General features: G+C 37.8%; 1 protein-coding gene across 1 annotated transcript; it reads right to left on the bottom strand.

Annotated features, from left to right (window-relative positions):
- Nucleotides 1–843: 843 nt before the first annotated feature.
- On the bottom strand, nt 844–15,864 carry LOC582301 (deleted in malignant brain tumors 1 protein-like). The gene is made up of 8 exons (XM_030983528.1): nt 15,861–15,864; nt 15,304–15,624; nt 9,065–9,373; nt 7,064–7,387; nt 4,362–4,682; nt 3,144–3,218; nt 1,966–2,047; nt 844–1,063 (listed from the first exon to the last, which is right to left on the bottom strand). Exons 1-8 carry the CDS (start codon nt 15,862–15,864, stop codon nt 844–846), a joined length of 1,656 nt encoding a protein of 551 aa, XP_030839388.1.
- Nucleotides 15,865–20,484: the final 4,620 nt, after the last annotated feature.

Below are 20,484 nucleotides of genomic sequence, written 5' to 3'. Positions count from 1 at the left end.
TATGAACAAACGAAACCTTAACCATTGGATTGGGAGTCAAGTGAATGAACCACTATACTAAACACATCCACATGAACATCTTACCCTTGAACATCTTACCCATTTAGCAAGATTTTCATGATAACTTCCAAACATGAGGACGCCCTAAGTGGATATGATGCGTATACGAAATTTATGCAATGTCAGTATCTATCCTTAAGTGCTGTGAATAAGTGGTTTGCAATGAAGCAATAGTCGGAGAAGTGGTAGTAGAAGTAGTAGCAGCAGCAGTAGTGGTAGAAGTAGTTGCAGCAGCAGCAGTAGTAGTAGTAGTAGTAGTAGTAGTAGTAGCATTAAAGGTAGAAGTAGCAGCAGCAGCATTAGTAGTAGTAGTAGTAGTAGTAGTAGTAGTAGTAGTAGTATAGTAGCAATATTAGTAATGGTTCTTTAAATATTCATCTGGAGCCAACTGGCGGAATTGAAGAATTTCGTACAAAGTAGAAAGAACATAATTAACATAAACAAATTGAACAATAACAATAATGCTTTGTAGCAGACATAAAATGCATTTAAATTGAATTCAATCTTGGGGGGGGGGGGCTTTAAATAAACAAATATACAGGTGAATAAATTACACATCGGTTGACAATATGTGATCACAGAATTACGTCGTTCTTCAGAAATTATATTTATTTTTAGATGAGCGAAAGATAACTAGAGGACAGAGAAAACTTGGTAGAACATGAAAAATGCAGACGGGTAGAGAGAGAGAGAAAGTGTGTAAGAGTAGAGAGATGGAGAGGGGAGAGTTAGAGTGAGGAAAGAAGAGTAATGGTAGATTTATCATTAAAATGTTCCCCCTTCTTACATCTTCATATTTTCGTAAGCATCTTCCTTGTCAGCAGGTCGTGGCGTTTCGAATACTTCACCCCGATCACGTGAAGATCCTTTTGGTAGCTTGTGAGGGACAGCGTCAAGTTCCATGTAAGCTTCCCCATCCTGTTGTGGTCCGTTGTAACAGTTCTGATTGGCTGTCTGAGGATACTTCCCTTGTTGCTGACTACTAGCTTCTTTTGCTGATCTCCTGCAGATGTAGAGACCCAATTAAACATGACAGATAAATAAACCATATCATATTTCTTAACTGCATTTAACAGTGACAACAAGATGACAGTGAAAGAGAGTTAGCATTTTCTCTAGTTACCTGAATTTTTATTTTAAAATACATGTATAAATGAATGAAATTGACATTGTGGAAGAAACTGTCTGGGGGCAATTGAAATAAGGTTGATTACTTAGAAGAAGGGAATCGGTGTATAATACAGGTTTTGTAATCACCATTTAGAAGGAAATCGACTTTGTCAGTCTTGTTGAAATTAAGTCAGCTGTGCATGCACTGCACACGGAAATGCACAGAGCTATAGTGAACTGCACACATTATAATGAATATTATATCTCGAAAGTGAAGTCCAGGGCCTGTATTCATTAAATTTTTCAATCACGACAATGTTTAACTATCTCTTATGTTTTTGCATAGAGAAAGGTCTTTGCATTGGTAAAGGGCATTGGTGGTAAGGATTTTACCCTATTAAAGGTTTAGTTGATATTCTAAGATTCTGTCTGAGTTAAGCCCCCATCATACCAAACTAGTTTTCACTACGTTCTGGAGAATGTTGCCAAACGGGCTCATACTGTGTGAAAAACGAGTGAACGTAGTAACATCTGTTTAAAAATGTCTTTGAAGTTTATTGAAAACGCGGCCGAGACTTTTAAGTTTAACTCGTATTGTTTCGAAAATAAGAGTATTAAGCGAAGAGTCATCTCTTTTAGGTGCCATACAATAGTCTGCCAACTTAACTTGACAAAAACGAGCAAAGCTCACAAACAAATGTTTAACAATAACAGCACTCAACTTTCACATTATTCTACAAAATAATAACAAGCTAGATGAATTCTCAATGTAACGTGCTTTGCTATGATACATACCTATACTTCCGCATCATTACTGTCACGATGATACAACCCAACAGGATACCAATAACTGCAACAGAGAGGAACCCTATTAAACCTGGGAAAGAAATGATATTGGCATTTTTTTTTAAATCAACCGCCAACATACAAAGAGCACATCAATGTGCATCGTATAAAGGAAGGAATGTTTAGGAACCGTACGAAACCCCAATTCTGATAGACCTATAACAATGTGAACATTGTACATGTATATATTAATGTTATTCGTATCGTTGTATTAAACATTTACAACAATTGCAACTAACTGGTTACTGGAAACTAGAATAATAACTGATCCTAAATAATTAAATACAATTGGAACAGACTGTGTACCTCGTAATTATAGCAGTTTTTTTCCTAATTCTCTTCATATAAAAACATCTATCACTGTCCGACAGGACCCAAAATCAATGTATTTTGTTGAACTATAAAAATGTTTCATTGAAACTCTCCATATTTATTTTCTTATATTTGTTTTATACTTCGAAGTTTATATATTGCATACTTCTAGTAAAAGCGAACAAAGAAAAAACAAATCTTTTTTACCACAAGCTGCTTTTTATAAAATAAAAACAAATCAGAAAAAAATACACAATAAGTCTGAAGAAAACCAAACAATGTTTATGTCATTTTAAAGAGGTAAAAAACTTTATGGAGATCACTATCGAACGTTTATTCGTGATGTCTGTTTGTGATGTCATTCCCCTAGTATTGAACAACATATTTTTTACATTTACATCGTCTTATATTTCAAATCTTTTTTCAAGTCCATTGTATCACTCGTCAAGTGAACATTTTCTTTCACCGACCGGTGTCAATAATACACTGGCCACGAGGGGAGAAACTTTCAATAAATGAACTTGAGGAGAATTTCAATACCTCATCGTTATATATTCAATAAGAAATTATGTTCTGATTACGCAATACGTGATTGTCATGCACCACGGTCATTAATAGGTAACACGCAAAGCTAATTGCCTTATGATGGTCCGTCGGGAGTGTTCGCGATCGTGTTACTGACTTATAATTAAATCCGTCCAAGACACAACGGAAATGAATGGAATATATAACATTTAGTAGAATTTAATAAAAGTTAATGATATATACATGGTAAGCATTTGTAGGCTAATATAATAACTTGAAACTAAACTGACCATATGTGGCAGGCTGGGATAGACCAATCTTACTGCCATTCGTTGTCATGGTTGTAGAGGATTCCTGGCTCACTTCTGTTAATTCAATGAATGAATATGAATCAGGCCTTTAGTTACGTGCATATCGTTAATTAATTATTTTACAACTCACTCGTATATCCTAATCAAATGATTGGTGAAACGCGGTAACATGTGATTCGTTTACTGAAACTATCCGACGGGTTTATTGTGCATGTATTGACTACAAGAAGGCATTTGATTTGGTTGACAAGAGTTCTCTTTAGAATAAAATACTTTAAAATAATGTTGATGGTAACTATTTCCATGTAATTAAGCATATGTACGCTCAGGGTAACTCATGTGTACTTTTAGGTTCAGAAAAATCTTTATTCTTTATTTGATTGTAACATTGGTGTGCGACAAGGAGAAACTTTATCTCCGATGCTATTTGCCCTTTTTATAAATGGTTCAAACAATCTATTTGCGAAAAGTTTAGAGGAGTAGATGTTCTACCTGACTGCGTATCAAAACGGTATATATGTATATCGTCCTCAGACTGTTTACAATACTGTATGCAGCTGGATGGACGATGGCTCTTCAATGAGCTCATACGCCCTTAGAGGTATATTTCTGTTTGTTTATTTCTACCGGGGTATCCAGCTACCCTCCTAATCAGACCCCTCGTGAGCTCTTAAAGAGATGTTGGTTTTAAATAGCAGCTGACAGCCCGGCCCTGGAACAGGTAGTACTGGTTTACAGGGTACCAGTAGCAGATCGACAGAACTGACGGTCAGCCCAGATGACCTGCCTTTGCAATTTACGAGTTGTGTAGGTTCGCATGGTGAAACAGACAGAAGTGTATATACATGTACAAGTTTCCCGAAGCATATTGCTTATAGTCACTGGTGTGGACTGAAAGAAGAGTCATAACGTTTCAATAACCATTCTCTGTGTGGAGCATTAAGATTATTCTTTCCTAAATAATTATTTTCATAACTTTTGCCGAAAGATCCACACAAGTTATTTTAAGGACTACGTACACGGTGTTTTTTGAAATACAATGCAGAATTGTCTTGAAGAATTCCTTGGGATAAACAAAATTTATTTAACGGAAATAAAATTTCATATTAAACAACAATTAATTGCTAGTAATATATTAACGTTGTTGTTGCTGTTCTTGTTCTGTCTCGTTTTGTGTTGTGTTTAAACTGCAATTACCATGTCCGATGCACAAGACGCCAACATCCTCCGAGTGATCACAGTCATGGGCTTCGTAGTCACTTCTTCGACAATGGCCTATGTTTGCTTCTGTACCCTCGCATTCCACTTCATCCAGAACAATAGGTCCAGGTCCTGGTCCAAAGGCACCGCAGCAGGAGAAGTTCTCCGCCCGTTCGTAGCCGAGCATTCGGCAAACTACGTTTGCATCACTTAGGTCCCAGTTGTCATCACACACTGTCCCCCAAGTACCAAGGTATAGAATCTCAACACGGCCTTCTTTGTCAGATTTTCCGCCGACCAAACGAACCCGAAGATCATCTGAAATAATGTGACAACAATATCAAGGTAAGGGTTATTACATATTGTGTTCATAATTTACAGGGCTAATCCTATTGCTAACTGTATATATTTGTATGAATGTCAAATAACGTGTTCAAATTAACGCCAAAGGGCTTCCCGGGAGGTTTCATGGTAGATAAGATACAAACAAATATTAAAAAATTGGCACGCGGAATGCGCATCGGCACGGGCGTAAATCTGCAATTGATACCTATTGTTCAGGGGGGGGGGGGATGATCTATTCATTCATCCCCCCTGAACAATAGGTATTACGTAAGGATTTACGCCCATGCGCATCGGTATTGCGTGCGTCCCCCCCCCCTTCACTCAGTGTTATTTAGGGTACGCATATGCATGTTCCCTCCTTTTGAAATCACCCCCCTAAGTCCGGTGTTTCAAGTCAATACGGGCCGGATTTTTGTGTACTACGAGCCGGACTTTGGTGCGTAAAAAAGTACCCCTTTACCGGACATTTTTTTAACACGCATGGTATCCCTCCGTTCACGGAGTGGGAGGGGGGGGGGGCTGTCGTCGCTTTGTATTTGGATGCCCCGTGTTTCAGATAAAAACACAAATTGTGAACACCGAGAACTGCCAGCAAATACTTAGAAAACAGCTTATAACGTACAGTAAATATAGTGCCCTCATCGTTCACTGCGTTGAGGAGTGTTTAAAGGGTTCTAGGACACCTACCCACTGGACATCCACCCCCTGGATAACCACCCCCAGTCAACTACCCCCTAGGGCAACCAACCTCTAGACGACTACCCCGGGACAACTACCCCCTAGGACAACTATCCCATTATCGGAACAACTACCCCCGGACAACTACCCCCAGACAACTACCCCCAGACAACTACCCCCTAGGACAACTCCCCCCGGACAACTTTCCCAGGGGTTAGTTGATCCGGGGTATTTCTCCGGGTGGTAATAGTCCGGGGGCAATTGTTCTAGGGGGTAGTTGTTCAGGGGGTAGTTGTCCGGGGGACAGCTGTCCCACGGGTAGTCGTCTTAGAGGGTGGTTGCCCTAGGGGGAAGTTGTCCTAGGGGGAGTTGACTGGGGGTGGTTATCCGTCGTGTGGATGTCCAGGGGTAGGTGTCCGGATATGGTATTAAAAAAAATGCATAAGGAAAATCTTCGTAAATCAATCTGCTGTTGATAAATATTCTTTAAAAGTATGTTTTTGATATATTTTGTTTGTATCTTTGCTTTTGTGGAAGGTATGTTTACATAATCAGATTAAGTACTGGACTGCTGGACAGGACATGCTAAACATGCTTTCTACAAAATGCAGTTGTTCTGTATCTTTCTTCTTCAAATTCAAATGATTTTATTTCTCATGCAAAACAATACAATGAATATAAAGTATATTTTTAAAAAAAGTAATGAAACAACAAATATAAAAGAAATAGCACGAGAAAAGAGGAACTAGCTTGTAGCAGAGCTTGTTGAAGTGTTAGTTCCTCAGATGCTGTTTGACAATACAACTTGAACAAAGTATACTCAGAAAATCAATAAATATACAAAATATGTAGCAAAAAAATTATCGAATTTTAGGGGGGGAAATTAAAAGAGAGGAAAAATGGAGGAACTTGAATAGTAGAAGGTAAAAAGAAAGAAAGATACAAAACAAAACGAAAATGTATAATTGCGAAAGCTCTAGAAGGAGGTTAGATCAGTTAAATGAGGGAGAACGAGAACTGAGTTTTAATTTAACATGGATTGTTCAAACATTATTATGAAGCCCTTGCTTGACTCCTGTTGAGTGATTTGGTGCCTCCTAGAAACGTTGGAAAAGTGGTATAATTTCTGACATTTCAAACTTGTTTCTTGAAATCTACACTACACTTCGCCCGGCCAAGTTGTAAGTGCACCATACTCAAGTTTGCTCATCCTTGACTCTACTGACAATACCGTTTTGGACACTCCATTATCAATTGAACAATGGATCTGCTTTGTCCTTTCATAATTGTTCTCAGCTAAGCTGCCTGCTCTATAGGTACTGAATGCAATTACGGAATATATTGGCAGGTGATGTTGACCCAAACCCGAGGCCAAGAGATCCTGGTCCTATTCACCAACAAAAAATTAAGGGTGTTCTTGAGAATGCGTGTAGTTTAGTGAAACGCCATGAGAGAGGCTCGTAGGCTTAGCGTAGGGGTATGGTTCATATCAGGGTTTTCTGCTTCTTCTTTTTGTTGTACGTTGCTTCTCTACTCGACTGTCCTCCTACTTAACTCTTGCTCATTTTATTTTTTTCGCGATTGTACACATAGGGGCGGTACGTGACTTTTAGTCCTGTTATACCTTGGGAAATCCTCTCGAAACTCTTGACTATTAAATATGGTTTAATTCTTACCCATTTTTAAGCATGAAACTCCGAGATCGTATGTATGTCCACACCCAGTGTTACCCAGATCATAATATGGATCACACTCAAGAAGACTCGATTCTTTTCCAGAGCATCTCGGCCAACGTAGTAACACTTCCCCTGTCCCACGTCCGTATGATGAGGAGGTTGAATATGCTATAGCCCCGACGAATCCTAACATTCTGCAGACCACTTCTGAGTCCAACGAGGTCCAGCTGTAATGGCAGACAGTACCCCATGACCCGAAGTAGAACAACTCAATACGACCTTGGCTCTCATCCGGTCCGTCTACGAGGCGAACCTTGAGTTCAGCTGCAAGTGGAAATCACAAAATGAACGAAATGGATTTCATTAAGAATGTTTAAATCATCATTACGAAATAAGGAAACAAAATTACCCAAACAATGTTACAGCCATGGCTTTAGATAATAATTTGGCCAATTCATGTTAAAGAGGCGACAGATCGTACGCCTACTATAGCAAGTTCCTTAAAACGTTCAAGCCTGCGCACTCAGTCGGCGCCGTATTAGGCCAGATTCTGTTTTCGTTTGTGTTAAATTGGTCCAGCTGCCTTCTTTTGAAATGTGTTATCTTGGTTTGTACAAATTACTCACTGTTAACTGTCTAAAAATTCCTTTTTTAAACGTTTGCGAATTTATCTGAATGTGCATGTAGGCGCATTCTCATACTTTATAAAAGCATTGAAATTTTCGCTAAATAGTCCCCATTTGCGGCTGGATATGTACAAGTAGGGCTTTTATGTATATGAAGACTTTTACATGATATACATGAAGCGCTGGTTCAAATCCGCCACTGAGGGAATAAAAAGTAAGCAATAACATTAGGATGATGGTATACAAAATATAATCACACTTGAAATTAAACCTTCGAAGTAGAAAATGATGAATTTTGTGCTTTTAAGTACATGATTCACAAGCATTTTCTTTCTGTAGCCGCTTTAAAAAAATATAGACAAGTCATTGTCATGCGATTGCATTATGAAAGAAACGTTGGGGAATCGATCAGAAAAAGTTGATCATCTAGCATATAAGTATTGGTGTGTACTGCAAGGTTCTGGAATCATCAACATGATAACAAATTTGGCCCAGTCTTGGTAAGGTTACATGCACTGTACACATAAAGATGTATATGGGACTACCCTATATCTATCCAGTCCGGATAGATATAATAATTTACCAAATATCAAAATAAATCAAATCAATTCTGGTTTATTGTAAATAAAAACATACTAAATAAAAAATCCGGAGACTCATACAATTAAGTTTATAAATTATAAATACATACAAGAATAAAGAAATCAATACTTTTAGCAATCTTTATATTATTAATGATTCTAATGAACTAAACAACTGATATATATCAATTAGTAGGCAGTTTCCCTTTCAAGTTTGTACTATCACGTAGTAGTCAAAACTTATTCTTTCACATGATTGATAATTAGAGTTTCCATTTCATTTTTTTTTGAGAGGGGGGCGTTTCCAAAACTGGTCTTTACCTTGAAAGATTAATTAGAGTTTTGGTCATGCGATTGCATTGTGAAAAAAACGGTGTGGAACCGATCAAATAAGTTGATCGTGTAGCATATAAATATTGATGTGTACTTCATGGTGGTGTGTACCGCAAGGTTCTGGAATCATTAACATGATAAGAAATTTGGCACAGCCTTGATAAAAGTAACAAGCACTGTAGTACTGTACACAGAAAGATGTTTATGGGACTACACAACAAGAGGCATACAAACGTGTTCCTTATTTTTAAGCTGTTACATGTCATATTTAAAATATGAAGGTATTTGAAGAGCCATGCTTTTCAGGAAAAATTTGTCTCTGATGTTTTTTTTTCACCTCCCCAGAACTCAACCTTCTCTTTAAGTCGCCGCCTTTAATACGGGGAAGATTTTAAATGCACGTTTTTACTTTCCTTTTTTTTTTTAATTGATAATCACGTTTTCGTAAATTGTAAGTTTACCTGCTCCGCTGCATATAATACCAACGTCTCTAGAATGATCACAGTTGTGGATCCCATAGCCGCCATGTGTGCATTGTGCGATGTGCGTTTCTGACCCTTCACATTCGACGTCGTCGAGGAAGATATCCCCTGTGGCTTCTCCGAAGCGCACCAATGCATAAGAGACTCCAGGGTAACCTATCATTCGACAAACGACGGTAGCGTCGTTGATATCCCAAGAGTCATCACAGATTGTACCCCATGATCCTTGGTAGTTCACCTCGACTCGGCCTTCATTAGGCGAAGCCCCATCAACAAGACGCACAGGAACTGATCAAAACAAAATAATGGTGTATATATGTGGTCTGAATGTGGCCGATATGGCAACAAAATATATAGAAAGGTACATAATTAAATATATAAGACCAACCGGAGTAAAATACCTCAAAAGGAAGCAGCAAAAATACAGAAACAGATTGGTGAAAGTTTAAATGAAATTGGACAAACAATAAAAAGTTAAGATTTTTTTTTTAAATCAGTAATTGCTATACGTATAGGCATATCAAATTGGTCGAATCGGTAGTGTCAAAGTGCCGTAGTACGGAATAACTTCCCTACCCGTTTCAACACTAAAAATTACTAGCCTTTCAATTTTTTTTTTAAATGTACGACTCAGCACGAAAATTTGATGGACAACTTTTGTTGAACACTTCGCAAACTATGATTAGGGTAGGTACAGCGAATTGAAGACCCTTAAGCACATTTACATAATTTACATAAACATGACAAATTTTACGCATACAGAAAGTTTTGTATTTTCTTCAGTAACTTCTTCTCTACATTTGGTAACAAAACTATGGGCATGATTTAACTGATTAATAAGATAACAATGATTGATGACGTCAGCACCAAAGGTCTCTCTTTACCTGCATGTGCAGGTAATTAGAGACCGTTACAAATCAAGACATTTTAAATACAATTTAAATGAAAATGGGATTGTTATGGTTAGTTCAAACACTTTTTGAAAGAGATATATGCAGCCAATGAACTTACTGTAATTTTTAAACGATTTTAAAACAATGCGGCCCAAAATATGCCTGTGCAATGACAATTGACCAACCAGCATCTGGTCATTGACTGTCCTCGGCATACTCGACATTCACAACAAACGCCCACATCTCTCTCTCTCCCTCTTTTTCTCTCTTTAAACTTCTCTCCTTCTTTTTCTCTTTTAACCTTCCCTTTTCTCTCTTCTAGCATCTACTGGACTTATGATGATTATTGTTGTCTCGCCGAAATCTGACTCTCTTAATTTTCATTAATGTATTACATGTAATTAGGAATAATATGTTTATTTAATTATGATCATTCCAATCCCGGCTCTCTCTCCCTCTCTCTCTTCCTTTCTCTCTTTGTACCTCCCCTTTTCTCCCATCCCCTCTCTCTCTCTACTCCATTCGCTTTATCACTCTCACTTTCATGAGCCATTTACCTTCCCCTGCTCTTGTATATCATCTGCTAGTACATCATTTTACGTTATGTACATAAGCAAACGCAATATGATTCTGCTTTATTGTCATTATGTTACAGATTTATTTACTATTTGCAATGACGAATATCGTCGATCCTTGTTTTCGTTCACATTCTGCACCATTAATATTCTTCTTCTTCTTTGCAGAAAATCGCATTCGTTTTGCACATAGTGTTTGTTATTCCTAGTTAGGTGCTTTTCTAATGTCCATTTTTGTTCAAATTTCATGGGCATAGTCTCTAACATCTCATCAAGGTCACCTAGTTTTTCGATTTTCGAAATCACTCATGCATAACCATCCAGGCGCCATTTTGTCCGTTTCTGGTCCATTTTAAGGCCTTTCTTCATTCCTTCCTATCTCCACTATCCTAGATCCTACAAACTTCTAACAAATTCCTTTAAATAGTCTAAGAGATGTTCTTTCATCTGCGACGCATAACTTGACCTTCAAAATGCCATCTTCGTACTCAAAATTCAAATCTGAAACCTACTCCGTCAAAAATCTCTCAAATTCTTGAAAAATCGACCCCTAAAAATCTTAAAACTGCCATAACTTTCTCATCTAAATTTCGTTTTGTATTTAAGTATCACCGTATCCTTATCCCATAATTGCACTTAGCCATGCCAAATTTCATGCTCCAATGGCTATGCAAAACATAAATAGCGCCCTCTAAAGTTCTGGGAATTGGCTTTCTTTCTGTGGCCGTATCTCCATTATGGCTTGGCAAACCCGTACCCTTTTTTGGATTTAGATACTTGAAGATATGCCCTTTCCAGCCATATACGAAATTATATACCCTATTATTGACCAAATTTGAGAAAATTGCCCTCCAAATATGCAGTTTTCAAGAAAATTGCAAAATAACTTCAACTTGCTCTAAACTTACGATCCTTAAACCTACGACAATGAAACTTGACAGACATATGTATCTATATACGTGACAACGGTCTGCCAAGTTTGGTAAATTTCAATGACGTCAGCACAAAGTTATCGCTAAAAATGAGGAATTTACTGTGCATTACGTAATAGCGCGTCTAATGCGTGCAGTACATTGCGCGCAGATGACAATGGTGTCAAACTGACCGCAATGAAGTGCCCTTCTGAATGATACCAAACACGTTATACGTTATCACAGAAAATTGTGAGTAAATCGCATTTGTACAAGGATCACTATACGAATTCCGCCGAGTTTCCGCCCAATTATAACACGTATCGGCTATGACGTCATTTTTTCAGACTGCTTTTCGCCCCCTAAACGTCATTCTTTTTCCTTGAAAATTGGCAGTGACATTACGAGTTGCATTACGCAGGGCACCCTAAGGCCGGATTTTTAAAATTGGTCAAGGGGGCCATTTAAGACGCCATTTTGTCCTGTAAATCTTTTTTTGCATCACGTGTTTCAATAGGATTATCATAGCAAAGAATAAAGTGGTTTACAATAACCACCATGAAATTGTCTTTCCAATAATCCCAAATACGGTCTATAAAAAAGACATAAAGAGTGAAAAAACAAAACAATTTAAATCCGGTCACAATACAGATCTTGTACGTTTTCCGCCCATGCATTACTCGCATTGTCTATGGGGCATATCGGGTTTACGCTTTCGGCCCCCAGAACGATCTATATTTTTCTTGAAATGTTTTTATAATTTGTCAAGGGGGCATTTTAGACCCCATATTATACTGTTTATGATAATGTTAGTATAGACGACCGTTAGTGCCAATTCGCCCGTCATTGCACGCATATCGTTGTGCCACGATTGCAGGTCTAGTGTTCGTAATACTATTGTGCATGTATATAATTGACATCACTGTACCTTTGTAAAATGACTCTTTCAGCCTTGTGCTGCTGGTCGATCATTATATACCAATAAATGAATAATAATAATAATAATAATACTAATAATAAATCTTTGACCTGGTGTCCCCCATTACCTACACACATTTCTTATCAGACACCATTCATAATGTGCTGTGACTTTGATGTTGGCTTCTGTTATTAATAGTATTTTTAGTATTATCATTCTTACGTTTGATGCACGTTACTCCTACATCATCACTGTGTTCACAGTTGTGCGTTCCAAATGGATTCTGTATACAATGTCCAATCGTCACTTCCTCTCCCGAACATTGGAGATTATCCACGAAAATGTCACCAATCCCTGGGCCGAATGCCGCACAGCATGAAAAGGACTCCGCGAAGGTATAACCTAGCATTCTACAAACTACATGCGCATCAGTCAGATCAAAGCCATCGTCGCAAACGGTACCCCGTGTATTTTGATAGAGAACCTCGACCCGACCTTCTCTACTACTGCTCCCGTCTCGCAAATAGGCGTCCACTTTTGTAGATAAAAGAAAAAGAAAAGCGATTAGGAAATGTGAGGAGAGAGGGGAAAAGGGGTAGTAAATCATTTTAAAGCAATAAACAGGCTACCATATAGATAACGTAGAGTTAATTCATATGTTTGAATTTTTAATAAAAGTCTAATTATTTGTAGGCCTACCGAAACATGTTTTGAAACTATTTCACTTCTCAAAGTTATGTAGTTTTCTTTTTGTAAAGCACATTATCATTTAAAACTAGCTTCACCGCATTGTTCTTATTTCTGTTTCCAGCGTTGAGGTAATTATGTAATATTGGAATATGGCCTCGAGTGTATAGGCGGTTATATCGCACGAGTTATAAACATGTTTTAGGAGTTGGCACGACGAGTAAAATATTACCAAAACAAGTGCCTTTTTACCTTTGTTCACCACCCAAAAAATGCCATACAACTTTATTATTTACAATTATATGAAACCTACTACCATTGACGAAGTTCACTATTAAATCCGAGAGTTGTTTGTATTTACTTACACAGTAAACAAAGTAATAAATAATTTGTCCTTAGCTTACCCAGGGATTTTGTACTGGTTACCCTTACATCCAGTGTCTTAGCCCTTGCGTATTTAACGCGTTTTCACGAAACCATGAATGTTTTAAAAGTACACCGTCATCTGAACTAGCGTTGTTTAGAGCTCTTCATCACGCATAAAGTAAGATACGGTCACAATGGTTCGTACGAACGATGCGTTCATACGAATTCCAAAGTTCGTAGAGATTCATAGATGGGGCATAGTTTCTTACGTCCTTCTTACGGAGTTCGTACGAACGCCGTTAAATTTTTCGTTTGTTTGTGTGGTAAGAATGCCTTGAGTTTTTTTAACGTCAGAATTACGACTATCGTACGAGTTTCTGTTCTCACAAGATGGTCGCACGTGTAACTTACGGCATTCTCAAGTCATTCGTAAGAACATCTTACGATGTGTGTATATATTTCGTCGGGTTGTAAAAAAAGCGCTGCATAAATTGTGTACGTACACCTTACAAGCACCTTGCGATCGCCAGGAGTCGTACGAACGAAGGCCGTACGAATCTTCATTCGAAAGGCGTTCTTATGAACGCCGTAAGAGCCCTCTATGAACAACTTAAGGCGTTCTTATGATCATCAGAAGAATTTGAGGCTTCCAGAAATTGTCTCTCGACCCTACAAAATGTACGCGATCTTGCTTAGTTTTTACGATGTTCTTATGACGTTCGTACGTCCACCTTATGAATATATTCTTTAGTACGAAGTTGAAAAATCTTTGACAAGACCATCGACCAGTCTGCGAACTTACGAACGGTCTACGAACGCTGTTTTTGTACGGTCTCCTTAAGAAGATCTTACGAAATGGTCTAAAAAAATGTTCGTATGGCGTTCGTAACCGTTCCTAGCCGTTCGTTATGATATTTGTGACCGAGGCATTAATTGCATAAATTCGACGAAATCTACGAAGAGCTTGTGTGGTTCTTGCGGTGTTATTACGACGTTCGTACGGCCGCCGAACGAATAAAAGGGTTTCGTCCATCGACCAGTCTGCGATCTTACGAACGGTCCACGAACGGTCTACGAACGGACTACGAAAGCTGGTTTCGTACGGCCTTCTTAAGAAGGTCTTACGAAATGGTCCGACGAAAATCGTTCGTACGGTGTTCGTAGTAGTTAGTAATGGTATTTGTGACCGAGGCTTAATACACGCGTGTAGAGCTATGCCCAGTTAATATATTTCCTTTTACTGCCCAGCCCTTAACAGCAAATTTCTATACTGCACTTTTGACCAATCAGATGCCTAGAATCTTCACATGCCGGGGTTTATAAAATGAATTATATACCTCACTTAAGAAATCCAGCCATCTGATTGGTCGAAATTGCAGTCATGGTTTTAGCCATTCCCGTAAATAAATGAAATATGCCACGTCCATGTGATAGTTCGAGGGTAAAATTCAAGTTACCAGGAATAGTTGAGTCTTGCTTAAAAACTGGTTTAAGCGATCGCGGATACCCGCGGATACCATACATTGTGTGTGTGCGAAGAATTGGTCGCTAGACATCAATAACACCAAAAGGGTAGGCCCTACGTTTCATTATTAGCCGTAGATCTAAGTATTGCTTGCGATAACGGTGATACAGGTATTGAAGATTGTATAATGCAAGTGTTTGAATTCATGTGGTGGATGAAAAGTTGAATTCTACGCCGTTTTGTGCGTCATTGCAGCGCTGAATTTGGGGTGTTTGTCGCTAACAAACTTGATTACCATGATTGGTAAGTCGTACTTGTATTCTATGGCCCTTTTCGGTATATACAAGTATTAATGACTGCTTTAATTTTCGAAACATAGTTAAAATAAATGTATACAGTTACCAATGCCGTCACACGTGACTCCCGCATCTTGACGATGCTCACAGTTGTGAGATATGTAACCGCTATGTTGACAGAAGGCGATGTTTGACTCAGATCCCGTGCAATTCACATTATCCAGGATAATTTCCCCTGTCCCTTCGCCAAAGGTTGCGTTGATGTAATAAGCAGAAGCACGTGGATATCCCAATGTGTGGCAAACGACGTGGGCGTCATCTAAATCCCAGTCATCGTCACACACTGTACCCCATGCACCTTGGTAGAAAACCTGAACTGTACCTTCAAAGGATCCTCTCCCACCACGCAAAAACACACGTAGAGGTTCTGTTAATATCAAACAATAGTCATTGACATTAGCATGTGCATCAAATATCTTATAAATACCCCAGTCATACCAACGAGACCAACGCCAGACCGAAGAAATCACTGAACGAGTAATTGCAGTGCTTCAAATGGCAAAGAATCGGTTGGTTTGGTGTTTGTTTGTTATTGGTTTGGCCGTGTGACTGTATATTATCCATTAGGGTCACTTTCCAGCTAAACGTCGTATGGTCACTTACGCATTTTCAGACTAATACATCAAAGGCAGAATATACTCGGAATAAAGAAGAATGATATACATTCAAAGTTCATTGCATTGTGCATGAGTTGTCATGTAATTCGCTTAAAGGTATAGGCTAGACCAGTTCTGGTCATGCGATTGCATTGTGAAAGAAACGTGTGGAATCGATCATAAAAGGTTGATTATGTAGCATATATGTATTGGTATGTACTGCAAGGTTCTGGAATAATCAAAATGATAAGAAATTTGGCCCAGTCTTGGTAAAGTTACAAGAACTGTACACATAAAGATGTATATGGGACTACGCGATATCTATCCAGTTCGGATAGATATAATAATTTACCAAATAAATCAATTAGTAGGCGGTTTCCCTGCAAGATTTGTATCATCAATGTATTAGTCAAAACATATTCTTTCACATGATTGATAATAAGAGCTTCCATTTCATTTTTTTAAAGGGGAACTACAGGGACAACTAAAATGTTGACCTTTGACATGCCATAGGTTTTGCATTGGATGCATTATGTCCAATTTGAACGACGATTTTGGATTTGCAATTGTTATTAAAGGGCAATGACGTCAAACATGTGCTTATTGTTTGTTGATTAGCCAGTAACAACATAGATTATGTAGTAGATAAACATTTGTTTTCATTCCCTCAAACCCCTACGACATGTCCACAAGAGTCTGAAAAATGTTGGTTGTATGACCTGTACAACTTTGAAGCTATTCAAACACAAACGATGAAACAGTTTCAATTTAAGGGGATTTCTATTCCAATATAAGTTTGTAAGTAGTGAAGCAGAACATTTTCAAGGGAACATCGACATCGAAGTGAGGCCATATGATAACAAGAAAAGTAAGTAATGATCCATTTTCTGTGAAGATCTCTGTAATGATTGTGATTTTTTTCGTCGTGGCAGTCAGTGGGCTCTGTGCATTGTCACAACGAAATACCCCCTATCTCATTATCTTGTAATATTGTCTTACCAAATAATATCAACTGATTCAATAAACTCTAATTTAAACCGTCGACGTTAAAATGTATATCTAGAAACGATCAGAAGTTTATCATAGATTATTATCCCCTGATTGTACCTTAACCTTTGATATGTATATGTACATTCGCAAAGCAGAGTGTAAGGTTTATAATGGAATCATGTAACTTGAACTTTGCTTTGTATAATTATGTACATTATGATTAAAAAGATACGATTGAATGATTTTAGAAAAACATTGTGGATTTGCCAGTGGCATAAACCTTCTAATGAGCAATTATGACTTGAGTGTTTAGTCATAGTGATCCAGGTACAGATGTAGACTAGCTCTACCCCCCCCCCCCCGCAAAAAGAGTCTATTCCTAGCTTCCCAATCCTACACCCCCCCCCCCCACCAAACCTGATTGTGTTTTTATGGTACTGAGTGCCTTGTTTGAAATGTTTAGAAGAAGAAAACATATTTATAAAAATTATGTATTCTTACATTTTTATATTACTATTTTTTAGGACTTCCGACCCCTTTTTTTTCTTTGTAGTTCTTGAGAATTCTAAATCCAATCCTACATATCGCATAGGTATTTCTGTCTAACTGTAAATGACATACACATACATATAAAGTGATAAATTGTGCATGGCATGTATTTGATCTTAGCATGAACCTTCTAGCTTTTTGTTGTCTTTAAATCTTAAATTCTATGGTACTAAGAAGCAATTAATGACCACAGAAGTGCAACAGAGAGCACCAGGACCTGATCGCCAGATGTTACGATGAAGATCTAATCAGGTACAGGACACCTGAGTTGAATTCTGGCAAGGTATGTGTGTATGAAGTTCGAAATTATTCAGGCTGTATGCGAATATTGCTCTCATCTTGAACTTACATTACTGTGTGTGTGTGGGGGGGGGGGGAGCTACAGCCCTCTTGACTAGAAGTCTAAAATTACCAATATTATGTTGGTTTATATCTTTTAATTCTCATTTATTCGGTAGCTTTTTAATATTTCGATGACAAATTACTGTGTTGCTAAATAGGCCGACTAGTATTCACTTATCATGATATCAAAACACATGCTCATAGCCATTTTTTTCAATATCAAATTATTTCAAACTTGTTCTCACAACATTTAACAACTATACAGTAGATAACACTTTTATTTATAAGCAGCGTTATAAGTAACAACCATTTACCTCTACTAACAATGGACTTCCTGTTATTGTATGGCGCAAATGTAAAATAACAAAATAATGATTGAATAACAAAGAATTTTAAAAGTTACATGTACAATTTTGGAAAAAAATATTAAGCTTTATTATACACTTTAACACACGACCTTTCACATTGACATAGGTCTATAATTTTAAATAAAACTAATATGTAAGACATAACAAGATTATGTCGATAGCAACGTAAGCACTTTTTTTTTTGGGGGGGGGGCAATAGTTTGAGCTAGAACACAGGGGAGAAATGGGGGGAGGGGCATGAACTGAGAAACAGGACTAATTTTGGAAGGAGAATAATGAGGATATTGAAATAGAGAAAGGGATGATAGAGATAAAGGGAAATATGAGATAGGGGTCATACAGAGAGAAAGGGGGGGGGCGATAGAGACAGAGAGTGGGTGGAGGGGGAGGGGGCATCAAGATAGAACAGAGAGAAAATGAGAGAAAAGGATGACAAGGGTAGACCCATATAATTATTCATCTCCTATTGCCACTATCAAGCTGTGTCTGATCCCAGTAAAAAATACATTCCCATCTTAAAATAACAAAATGGTCCACAGTTTTCAGTCGTGATTTAAAAAGAAGGTTGAGTTCTGGGGAGAGGTGGAAATTTTTTGGCTTTATCACTGTTATTATGCAGGTGTGTGAGAACGTCAGAGGACAAATTTCCCCTGAAAACCATGTTTTTTTAAATCCTTTCTTATTCTAATTATAACAAATAACAGCTTAAAGAGAGGCCCGATTTTTATGCCACATGTTTGTGTAGTCCCATATACAACTTTCTATGTATATACAGTGCTTGTTACTTTACCAAGACTGGGCCACATTTCCTATCCCTTTGATGACTCCAGAACCTTGCAGTAACACACCAACACTATATGATCAACTGTTTCTGATCGATTCCACTCTGTTTCTTTCACAATGCAATCGCATGACCAGAACTCAACTGTATCTTTAATGGTACATTGAATTTGAAGCATTTATGTATGTTTAAACATGCCAATCATGTTGGTATCCGATTTTCTCATCAGCGCGCCTCTAAGACACAAAAGTCTATGATGATTTGCGCACAATAATCAGTGGGCCTCATTATTTTTTTTTGTTAAACCCACTATATTGAGAGATGTTTATTTAGCTGGCTGTACTGGTACCATTTGTCAATATAAGTAAAACTTTCTACATCAAACCAGGGAGGTGAGACTTTAACTCACATGCCCTGATCAAACCAAAGATTTCATGGATTGCGCATGAGGAACCCTGTTTATCAACTAGATAACGTAATGATATAGTTTGTTCGGTTTGACGTCATTCTCGGGTTAGTCTCATTTATGTCACTTAGCATTTGAACATAATTTATGGCAAAGTTTTCTAACCCATAAATCTCGGGAGGATAAAAAACAGTCCAGTTGAAACGAAAAACGATTACTATAAAGCAAAAGTATACTTTTTATTTCTCTCAATAGCTATTCATTTTTCTTGTACATATTTCACTTGCTAACCGTAGTTATTGCTAATTTCGGTTCTGACTTATTTTTAAACATAACGTGTCTCTTTCCGCCCCGCCCTCCTTGATAAATAAAAATGTATTTAACTTAAACAAAAAGTAAAAGGCTTCATCGTCAAAACAAAAACAAGCACAACACGTGATTCTTGAAAGAAAACATGTAAGGTAGAAGGAAACCAAAGGACTGTACTTTACACGGTGATCTGGTATCCTGGGTTTGTTGGTACAAGTCATGAATAAATTACTAACGGTGTACATACACACTTAACAAGGCAAGCCGTACCATTGCTCTGTAATTCCCCATATTGTAAGCTTGATAAGCTTTGTAGTTTGTGCTGGATTTTACAAACCCAAAGTAGTTGTAACTCACCAACAGCATATGCGGATGCCATCACGTGCATAAACAGAAGCAAACCAATAATTCTGAATTCATCTGGTTTCTTCATCTTGTTAGGATTAATTGAAGCCAATCCCGACATACCAGATACTCGAATGTCTAGAATTTATGTGCCTTCTATTTCCTTGTTGTTGTGATTATTCCATATGTTGACGCGCGATTGATTAGCAACCATGCTTTGAAGCAATACATGCATACGGGCATTTCGACTTTTTATGGGAGATGAGCTTTATAGGGGCGGAGTTGTTTCTTTTGTCTGAATGCCCATGCGTAGATGTGTCAACGACAACAAAAACAATGAATCGCCTTGTGAAGGGGTTGGGAAGGCAAAGGAGGCAAAGTTCCGCACAAATTTCGAGCCTCAAATTTCACAAAATTCCTATTTAGCATCATTTACATGAGATGATCTTTCAGGAATAAGACGTATAGAGAAGTCTTTTAAAAAGACTTCTTGATGCGTCTTATTCGTGTATAGATTACTAGTGATTTTGCGGGACTGGGC

This window comes from Strongylocentrotus purpuratus, unplaced genomic scaffold, assembly GCF_000002235.5.
Source record: "Strongylocentrotus purpuratus isolate Spur 01 unplaced genomic scaffold, Spur_5.0 spur5_scaffold_13, whole genome shotgun sequence".
In the NCBI taxonomy this organism is placed as follows: Eukaryota; Metazoa; Echinodermata; class Echinoidea; order Camarodonta; family Strongylocentrotidae; genus Strongylocentrotus; species Strongylocentrotus purpuratus.
Note: the sequence above shows the minus strand (reverse complement) of the source record. Positions and strands in the feature narration are given on the sequence as shown.

What these genes read in the sequence shown, in the direction of transcription:
- LOC582301 (XM_030983528.1), bottom strand. An exon ending in TATTATATGCAGCGGAGCAG is followed by an intron (nt 7,388 to 9,064) that starts GTAAACTTACAA and finishes TTCCACTTGCAG; the next exon opens with CTGAACTCAAGGTTCGCCTC. An exon ending in CGTCTTGTGCATCGGACATG is followed by an intron (nt 3,219 to 4,361) that starts GTAATTGCAGTT and finishes TTGAATTAACAG; the next exon opens with AAGTGAGCCAGGAATCCTCT.